The sequence below is a fragment of the Drosophila elegans genome, unplaced genomic scaffold, assembly GCF_018152505.1.
Source record: "Drosophila elegans isolate 14027-0461.03 unplaced genomic scaffold, ASM1815250v1 contig_183, whole genome shotgun sequence".
Classification (NCBI taxonomy): domain Eukaryota; kingdom Metazoa; phylum Arthropoda; class Insecta; order Diptera; family Drosophilidae; genus Drosophila; species Drosophila elegans.
The window spans coordinates 11660684-11670130 of record NW_024545550.1 but is presented as its reverse complement, the minus strand read 5'-3'; the positions used below and the strand labels follow the sequence as shown (position 1 = coordinate 11670130).

The following is a 9447-nucleotide window of genomic DNA, read 5'->3' as shown; positions in this document are numbered from 1 at the left end:
TAAATAGTAAATAGTGGTTGTTTAATACTTTTTCTTTATTGCTTAGATCCTAACATTGTTTAATCAAAGCTTGTTTATTATTATTTCGAATGTGCTATTATCTAGACTAATGTCAATGTTTTTTTTTAGTTTCCTTTTACCGGGCATTGCTACCCAAAACCAAAAGAGACCAGTTTTCGAATGTTATTCCGTATGAGTTTTACTATTCATGGGCTTCTGAATTAAATACAATTGGGTAGAACGATTGCTTACACAGTAGGTTACGAGCTATGAATATTTGTTTAGATTTTGTTTGTATTTGTTTCAGAATAAAAACTAATAACTTATCGTAATTATGCGTTTAAAAAGAATTTACTATGATAAGATAATAAATAAATTAGAGGGAAGTAGTGGTAAGGAATAAAGGCCGAGCTCTGTTTTCGTCCAGTCAAGGTAAACACCCTAACGACAAAGTAAACAATTGCTGTTTGCATTACATATTTTGATTCGCAAGCCACAAGAACATTATCATGGGTAAAATTGAAATTTAACGAGTATAGGAAGCATTGTGTGTGTGGTTTATTGATCACTTGTATGATCTCACTAATTGTCTAGTATAATGATAATGATTTGTTTTGACAGTTTACTTCTTTTTGCCAACGCCTGAATAAATATTCTTTGAGTACATTATAAAAGAAATGTATAAACAAAAAAGCAATTACAATAATCTATACAATAAAACATGGTTGAAAGTCAAACAGAAATCGAACTCGAAATCGAAACATAATAAAAGTATCAGTTAAAAGATATAGTCTGAGTATATTTGAGCTCGTTAAAGTGGCTTCGCCCTCAACTGGACACGGAGATATTGGACCATGGTCTATTTACACTTGCTATTGCGACGACCATTCGTTGATGGGGTAAGTACTGCCAATGTACGATGGCTGTCGAATAGACTCGCTTGACGCCGGTGAGTTTACAACCGAACTCCAATGCTGGCGAGGGAAAACATTCGAGTTGACGTACGACGACGGAGCACCGATGTACGCCGCTGGCGGATGCAGGTTGGAATGATACGGTGCGAAGTTCAGATTGCCGTACGAGGTGTAGTTATTGATGTGGTAGCTGGCTCCGGGCGCCGGCGCCGCCTTGTGCTTATTGTCATAGTAATCGTAGTACTGTGGCGGATATGTGTGCTGGAAGGGTTTGGCCTGGAAGTACGAGCTGTCCGCCGACGGCGCCGGCTCGCTGTTGGGCGCTCCTGGATGCGGCGCCAGTGGCGCATTGGGCTGAATACTATTGGCATTGCTGTAAGCCTCGCCGGCCGCAGGCATGTGATTCGGATGTTTATACGCCTGTGGCGGTGGCTGCTGCGGTTGTTGCTGTTGCGGTGGTTGCTGTTGCTGCGGCTGTTGATGCGACTGCTGCTGCGGCAGGGTTTGCGCCTGCTGTGTGTAGTTCAAGTCACAAGGCATCGGGTGCTGATTTGTTGGGGTGGCTAAAGTATTATTTGGTTGTGTTTGCGGCTTAAAATGTTGCATGTTCTCCGCGGACTTTCGCTCTTTCGTCGACATTTCCGTCCGGCTACTGGTTGCTGGAGTGCTTTCCTTACTCTTAATCACATGCGGTTCGTCATCGGCTGTCAGATCTTTCACATCTAAAAGGAGATTAGTTATTCAACATCATCAATTCAGCATAAGTGAAGTGCCTACCTTCTTCTGGAGTTTGGGGTTTTGCTGTGTCGGTGTCACAGTCGGAAGTTATGTCTATCACATCATCCTTGTTTGTCTTTTCGGGTTCAGTTTTGGCCGTTGTCCTTATAGCTATGATCTTCCCGCTGTCCAACTGCATGTAAATTCCTTTCGTCGACTTCAGAACCATAACTCGTTGGCCAGCCTTTAGAATTATATTGGCTTTGTCGGCCGAATTTGTGGGAATAACAACGTCTGAAATGCATATTAGTTAGGCTATTGCTCAAGTTGGACAAAAGGATAACACACTTACCAAGTGGCAGGGTCATTTCTTGGGCAGTCATTCCCTGTCTTTGCCACACGTCAGCTGGAATCCAACGAGTGGATCGACCAGAGGAAGCCAATGTATTGGTCTTTGTTTGCTATGGACAGAGGTAAAGTTAAAGTAAGATGAATTCCAGACATGGGTGAGTAATTTACAAGGCACTCTACCTGATTCATTGGCTTGGTAATTACAGTTCCGTCGTTGTTCACGATCTTGTAGTGCATTTTCGCTGGCGCATAAGTACATCTCTGATTTACAGCTGCCTTCTTTTCCAGTTCGTAGCTCCGATGAGCCTGTCTTTTTTCCGCCTGCGACAGTTTCCTGTCCTTTTGATCAACCAACAAACTCTCGTGCAAGAAGGGTTCCTTTGTCACACAGTGCCTGTGCAGCTCGAGAATGGTGTTGATAATCGAGTCGGCATGGACAGTGTTTTCCGGGACATCGTCCTTTTCCTTTTTGATCGGTGAATGTGAGGCGCCGTTTAGTGTTTTGGACTCCGTCTGATGGTTTGCCGTCTTGTTTTGATCTTCGGTTGATTTATTTTGCCCATCTAGCGAGTTATTGGTCTCGTCTTCTCTCTTAATCTGCTCAACTGCTGGCTTGCTGCCCTCCTCCGACGGTGAGCTTGGCTTGCTCAAATCGTTTATTGGTTTGTTTATCTCCTCGACGGTGTCTTCATCGGAGTCGTAGTCGTGACACAGATTGGTTATATCCTTCATCGAAAGATGTGCCTCGGGATTGCACTCGTCGACGATTCGATCGGACATGCCTTGCTTTTTGATTTGCCTATCGTATATCTTCTTCTCCAGACATTTGTCCATTACAATTCTATACACAAAACACGGCTTAGTCTGACCATATCTGAAAATTTGGTAGATCACTTTAGTTACTATAGCGGTGACCTAGTCAAGTTCATCAACTCTTACCTATAAATCCTATATACAGCTTGTGTATCGTGACAGGGATTCCAACTAGCGTCGAATATTATAACGCGATTCGCTCCAGTCAGGTTAATGCCCAATGAGCCAGCTCGTGTAGATATTAAAAAAAGCTTAACATTACTATTTGCATTAAATTCATTGACTAGTCTTTCCCTTTCCTGCGAGGAAGTAGAACCATCCAAACCTGTAAAAAATAAGTAATATGAGTAACTATAACTTTATAGTATCTATTTGGGCATACTTACGAAAATAAGAGCTATTTTTAGTCCAGAACATATTGCTACCAGGAACATAACTAGATTTTAGATAGACTTCGAGTAGGTTTAAGGTTAATAGACTTTGGCTAAACAACAAAATACGATCGCCCAACTGAAGGCTCTCCTTCAGGATGCAGAAGAAAATCTCCATTTTCGGCGAATTGGATATAAGACCCGACACGTAGTTCTTCATGAGGTCGACGGCCCACGAACATGAAAACTCATCGTTTCGCTTACTTTTTAGCAACTTTTTGAACGGCTCGACGGGAACGCTACTAACGTTCTTAATGCCCGAGGCATTCCATTCACTTGGCTTGTTGGAATTGCACTCATTTTCTAGTTGATTGTTGGAACACGGCGTTTGTATTGTCGTTTCGACGGTCTTTATCTCGTTTGTGTCCAGATCCACGATCTCCGATGACCCGGTTATGCTCTCAAAGTTATTTGACATGCTCGTGTCCGTTTGCTTGATGACCTCAACGCATCCCGCCGGCTTGGGAAGAATACTGGAGTCCATCCAATAATTGTTTTTACCCTCACTACCGAAGGTGCCATAATTAAGTGGCTCCGGCTTTTCATCGTAGAAACTAGGACTAAAAAACAAAATAATTATAAATTTAAAAAGGTAAACAATCAAAATACACCATACCTCTTGTTCAAATATTTAGCATTCAAATCCGATGATGTGGGTATATGAAATAAGTTTTGATTATCGGCTTTGGGCAGGGTTTCAATACTATTGACCACCGCTTCGCTGGCTCCATTGATTTTCCGCTCGAACAGAGGCGAAGCCACACTCAAGGAGGGATCTGGACTGGGCTCCACAATCGGGATGGGAGCTCCCTTGGACACCTCCTCGTCGATTTCTAAGTCTAAATCAGTCTCACATTTTTTCAGAAAGTTATACAGAACATCCGGATGGTTCCAGATCTTGCAGCAGACGGCAAAGGCCTTCAGTGGATTGGGAAACGCCTTGGTGCGCACCACGTCGGTCATGAAGGTGTCGTAGAGCTTGCGCTGGAAGGCGGTCATTTTGGCCAGGATGACGTACTCGTACTTGTGTGGCAGCGTCAGCTGCAGCACCGTGTGCGACCGCCGCTGGACGAAGCCCAGCAGCAGGGAGTGCAGCACGTGGGCCCTGTAGCGCATCAGCTTGATGTCGTCGGGGGTGGAGTCCACGCACTGCCCGTTCTGGATGGGCCGCTCGAACATGTTGCAGAACTCGGTGCGGGTGCCCAGGTAGTTGGGCCGCACGAAGTCCACCATGCACCAGTACTCGAGCAGGTTGTTCTGCAGCGGATAGCCGGTGAGGACGATGCGTCGCCGCGTCCGAATCTGCTTCAGGGCCAGGGAAATGCCGGCGTGCGAGTTCTTGATCCGGTGCCCCTCGTCGCAGATCACCAGATCCGGTCCTGGCTTCACCAACGCCTCGAAGACGAGGTTCATCAGATCGCTGCTGGAGTCCATGCCGTCCGGCCGGATGACGCTGCCCTTGCGCTTGCGTGTCTTCACCAGCTTGAGGGCCAGCAGGCGGAACAGCTCGTAGCCGATGAGGAGCACGCCGCCGTCGTGCACCCAGTTGAGGATCACCTTGGCCCGGGCCGTCAGCGTCTTCTGCTGGTCGTTCAGCACGTAGATGTCGAAGTTGCGGGCCCGCACATTGCCATCGGCCGAGTAGCGCGGCACCCACATGTTGAACTCGCTCAGCCAGTTCTGCAGCGTGTTGATGGGCATCACACACAGCACGGTCTTCGCCGAGGTGTGTCTCAGGAATATATCACAGAAGGAAACCACCTGCAACGTCTTGCCCAGGCCCATCGAGTGGGCCAGTATGCAGCCGAAGCCGCTCGATTTGTTGTACCTCCGTGTCGATTCGATTATGTTGTCGTACAGGAAGCGCACGCCGCCGATCTGATGGGGCTTTATCACCTTGGCTATCTGGGGGGCCAGGTAGAGGGTCTCCTCGCCCTCGGGATGCGCGATGTTGACCACCACCTGGCCGTTCTCGTCGGGCACATTGTACGCGTCCTTCACATGCATCCCACTGTTGGTGGCGTCGTCCGACTCGTTCATGTCCTCGTCGTCGTCCTCCTCCTCCTCCTCGGACAGCAGGATGCAGTCGTCGTCGGAGCTGTCGTCGATGGTGACCACCTCGCTGGGCTGCTGCACGCTGGCCTCCTTGTGCAGCACATCCTCGATGCTGCCGCCGCTCAGGCTGCTGCTGTTCGACTCGTCGAACGTGTCCGAGGCTATCTCCTCCTCCGGATAGTCGACGGGCGGGTGATGCTCGACGGGATTGGCCACCGCACAGCTCTCAATGCCCTCGCTCTCGTCGAGCTGCAGGATGCGGAAGAACTGCTTGTGCACCACCTGCTTCTGGATCTCCCGCATTGACTTCTGTTGACCAGCAACGCGAGCCAAACGCTCCGACTCCTCCCGCTGCGCAGCCAGCGTGGTGGTGTCCAGATTGTTCTCGTTCATCACGTCGCGGATGTTCTTGCGCAGGTGACTGGCCTTCTTCTCCTCGGCGGCGGCGGCCACGGCCAGACTGAGCTTCTTGTTGGCGGCCTGGTCCTCGGCCGACGAGTTCTTTCGCTTGTGGCCATAAGGTACTGTGTTCTTGGCCACTTCGGCCAGGGGATTCATGACCCGGTCGGGCTCCACCGGCTGACTCATGTCGGGGCAGTATTCGGGCATTTTAGCGGGTATTTCCACGGCTCCATCGATGGGTGTTGGTATGGGTATGGGTACGGGTATGGGTACGGGTATGGGTATTGGTGTGGGTACCGGTGGCTGTGCCTGTGGCTCTGTGGGAGGATGATGGAAGTACCGCCTGGGGTCCTCCGGAAACATCATCGGGGTGTGAAACTCACTGACGTTGGGCCAACCCTTCGGCTTTTGAAGTCTTTGGTTAACATCGTAGTTGGGATTTGACTCTTCCATGTTGGTGGCTTCGGATGTGTCCCTGTGGGAAAAAAGAGATGGATTAGAATGGTTTAAAGAAATCGAAAGAGAAGTTGCAGATGGAGTAGATTCTGTAGTTAAAACTCATATGTTCACTGCAGAAATTAATTATAATCATAATGATGTAAAGTTGAGCAATAGAAACCCGACTTATCCCATCGCTAGCAAAGGTCACAAAACCAATTAACAAATCTTTGGGGACAGGGGCGTTGTAATAAACTGGAAATTGTTATTACTCAATAGTACTACTCCATAATACCCATATATAGGGAGGAATGTACTTATGATATGGGTTCCAAGGGATCGGAATCGGTATTTACTTGGCACGGATAAATTCTCGGCTGTTGACACTTATCAGAAGCACCCCTACATACTTACATACATACAGGTGTAATTTTCGTATGCTTTGAGGGCATATACTAAATCGTATGAACTTGCAGCTGCTTACCGATCCATTATATATACATATAGTAACTGAACTATCGTGGACTTACATCAGTAGAGTCAGGAGGAATATTTGTGTGATATTCGCCTTTTACAAGCCACACATGTATGCTCATTACATACTCATATACGCAAGTACATACTGAATTCGTAACCGGGCCGGATTTATGGCCATAAAAATGGAAATTCTTGGGTCTTATGCCTCGCTCCCTTTTTGTTCTTAAGGGGCAGGATGAATCAAAACAATTGGGGTCGACACAGAAATTATCTCAAAGACTAATACAATTATATATGCACAATTAACTGGCAAGATTTTTTCTCAATTATAGGCAGGATTTTATTTTACTTAATTTGATGCACAAACAATCTTACGTACATTTACATGCAGCCGGCGAATTAGTTTTTTATGATGAAAAAATTAACAACACAGCTTCTTAATTATTGTTATTTTATACATATGGATTTTTTTTTTATTATGCACTATTGGAAGGTTTTTTTGATTGGTGTTCGGTTTTGAGATTCTCGGTTGATCGCGTCTGTCACTTGTATTTCGAAGACCAAGTTCTTTAGCTTGTTTTTATATTAACTTAATATGTTATTCTCGATTTATTTTCTCGCTGTTTTCAACATGTATATTTGTATATAATGAATACATTACTATACATATATGAACTAGTGATGTATAAAAACATCGATGCATTGAGCGATATTACCCGATGGGGACTCATTGCACGATTTGTCTGGGATATTTATCGGAATGAGTGGAATCGGGACAAAACTTTTTAAATTTAAATGTTTAGCCGTGTTTGACTTTAAAATTTGTTTACTAGAAACTTACAGTACGTATCAATATGTACTCAAAATGTGTATTTAAATCATTGACAATATGAATATACAAATTTACAAATATATTTTAAATCTAAGAAAATTCGAAAACCAAAAGTTATTCTATTTTTATAAAGCACAAGAATGAACAAAAGAAAAATAATTAAAAGTCGTTGGCGGAAACGTATTTAATAGTGTGCCACTTTCTATTTCCAGCGTGTCTCCACTGAACACGGTATATTATTTTCATCGAAGAGAGATACGGTCATACTGCAAGGACCTTTGGATTTTAACGTATAATAAGTTTTTATGGTTGTGTTTTCCTGATAATTAACTGATTTGTGATATTTGTGTTGCTTGAATAATGGTAATTCAATGATTGAAATTCACGTATGTCCTGCTAAAACAGTTGTCCCCCCTTTCAGTGCCACATATCAAACTGGAGTACGCTGAAAATTGTGCTGGCCTTCCTGTCGCTTAATATTTTCTGGCTTTTGAAGGTGTATCCTCCGGCAGGAGATGCACCCCAAAAATGCCCACCTCCGGAGCTGACTCCTCGTAGTCCGGCGACCGTGGAATGTCCCTAGCATTCGGACATCGCCTATGCTCTGCTGCAGCCGCTGAACAACTTGGACGGCTTCGTGGCTCCCAATAATTCGGCGATGCTGGCCTTCGAGAACATTGACTTGAGCTACGGTCGCTGGGACAATCAGCAGCTGTACAGGATCAAGGACTTTGCGTTGCTGGGCGAGCAGTACATGGACTCCGGGGACTCCAGTTTGGTTTGCCTCGCCACCCAGACTTCGGTGGAGCGCCTCAATTCGCTGCCCCAGGTGGCTGCCAATTGGCAGGGCAAGATGTCCGTGGCGGTTTTTGCGGCTGGCCACGAGGAGTTCGTTGTCCTGCAGTACTTCGTCACCTATATGCGTCTGTGCTTTGCCAACATCCGGGAGAATGCCACCTTTCATTTGCTCACGCCAAGGGACTACGACAAATTGCCGCGAGTGGCCGCTCTGCCGCTGAACATGAAGGGCAAATTCGACTGCCAGTATCCGGACAGAACGCTGAAATCGCTGCTCAAGTTCCGTTCGCTGAAGACCCTGCAGTGGCGCCAGAGGAACACCTATCCCCAGAACCACATGCGGAATCTGGCGCGCAAGGGCTGCCAGACAAAGTACGTCTTTCTCACGGACATCGACATTGTGCCCAGCACGAACAGTGTGCCGCAGCTGAATCAGTTCTTTCGAACTGCCAACTGCTCCAAGAGCTGTGCCTACGTGATCCCCACTTTCGAGATTGATGTTAGAGCCACGTTTCCCCGCTCCAAGAACGCCCTGCTGCGATTGATTAGGAAAGGCTTAGCACGACCATTCCACGAGAAGGTCTTTATCTACAACCAATATGCCACAAACTTCTCCAAGTATGTGCATACTCAATTAGCTTTTAAAATGTATCTCAGTAAATAGTAAATAATTGCCTTTTAGGTGGCTATCCACAAACACAAATGAGACGGAGGTCACAGTGAGCCATATCGTAACGAACTTTGAATTCCTATATGAACCATTCTACATAGCCATAGACAATGCACCAGCACATGACGAAAGATTTCTGGGCTACGGCTTCACCAGAAACTCTCAAGTAAGTAGTACTTGTTCCACATATATATGCACTGGTTTACGATTTACTTTTTGCAGGTTTATGAGATGCATTTAGCTGGCTTTCAGTTCTATGTTCTGTCCCCCGTTTTTACCGGACATTGGGGATTGCAAAGGAAGCAGGCGAGACCAGCTTGGCGAGAGCAGCAGAATAATGCGAATCGCAGGAAGTTCGATGTTTTCAAAAGCGAAATATTTGTGCGATACAAAAACGATCCACGGTTGCTATTGAAATCTAAAAATAATCAAATTCTAGTTAAATAAAATGTCAATAGCTGAATAGTATTTAAATGGATTGTCTTTAAGAAAGTTTCGTAGTAGAAAGCTCGTAGGCCAAATGAGCTATTATTGCGTACAAATTTAGTT

At 45.8% G+C, this 9447-nt stretch overlaps 2 protein-coding genes across 2 annotated transcripts; one reads left to right on the top strand and one right to left on the bottom strand.

Annotated features, from left to right (window-relative positions):
- Positions 1-17: 17 nt before the first annotated feature.
- On the bottom strand, positions 18-7272 carry LOC108144499 (helicase ARIP4). The gene is made up of 8 exons (XM_017269432.2): positions 6978-7272; positions 3843-6158; positions 3182-3786; positions 2922-3120; positions 2163-2856; positions 1984-2092; positions 1692-1925; positions 18-1636 (listed from the first exon to the last, which is right to left on the bottom strand). Coding segments are annotated over exons 1-8 (4923 nt in total). The 5' UTR covers positions 6980-7272; the 3' UTR covers positions 18-872.
- A 529-nt stretch (positions 7273-7801) lies between these two features.
- Positions 7802-9433, top strand: LOC108144156 (beta-1,4-glucuronyltransferase 1). The gene is made up of 4 exons (XM_017268800.2): positions 7802-7816; positions 8014-8846; positions 8911-9064; positions 9121-9433. Exons 1-4 carry the CDS (start codon positions 7802-7804, stop codon positions 9343-9345), a joined length of 1227 nt encoding a protein of 408 aa, XP_017124289.1. The 3' UTR covers positions 9346-9433.
- Positions 9434-9447: the final 14 nt, after the last annotated feature.

Coding starts and splice junctions, on each gene's coding strand:
- LOC108144499 (XM_017269432.2), bottom strand. Junction 3,121..3,181: donor TAAAAATAGCTCTTATTTTC/GTAAGTATGCCC, acceptor TATTTTTTACAG/GTTTGGATGGTTCTACTTCC. Junction 1,637..1,691: donor ACCCCAAACTCCAGAAGAAG/GTAGGCACTTCA, acceptor ATCTCCTTTTAG/ATGTGAAAGATCTGACAGCC.
- LOC108144156 (XM_017268800.2), top strand. Junction 8,847..8,910: donor TATGCCACAAACTTCTCCAA/GTATGTGCATAC, acceptor ATTGCCTTTTAG/GTGGCTATCCACAAACACAA. Junction 9,065..9,120: donor GCTTCACCAGAAACTCTCAA/GTAAGTAGTACT, acceptor TACTTTTTGCAG/GTTTATGAGATGCATTTAGC.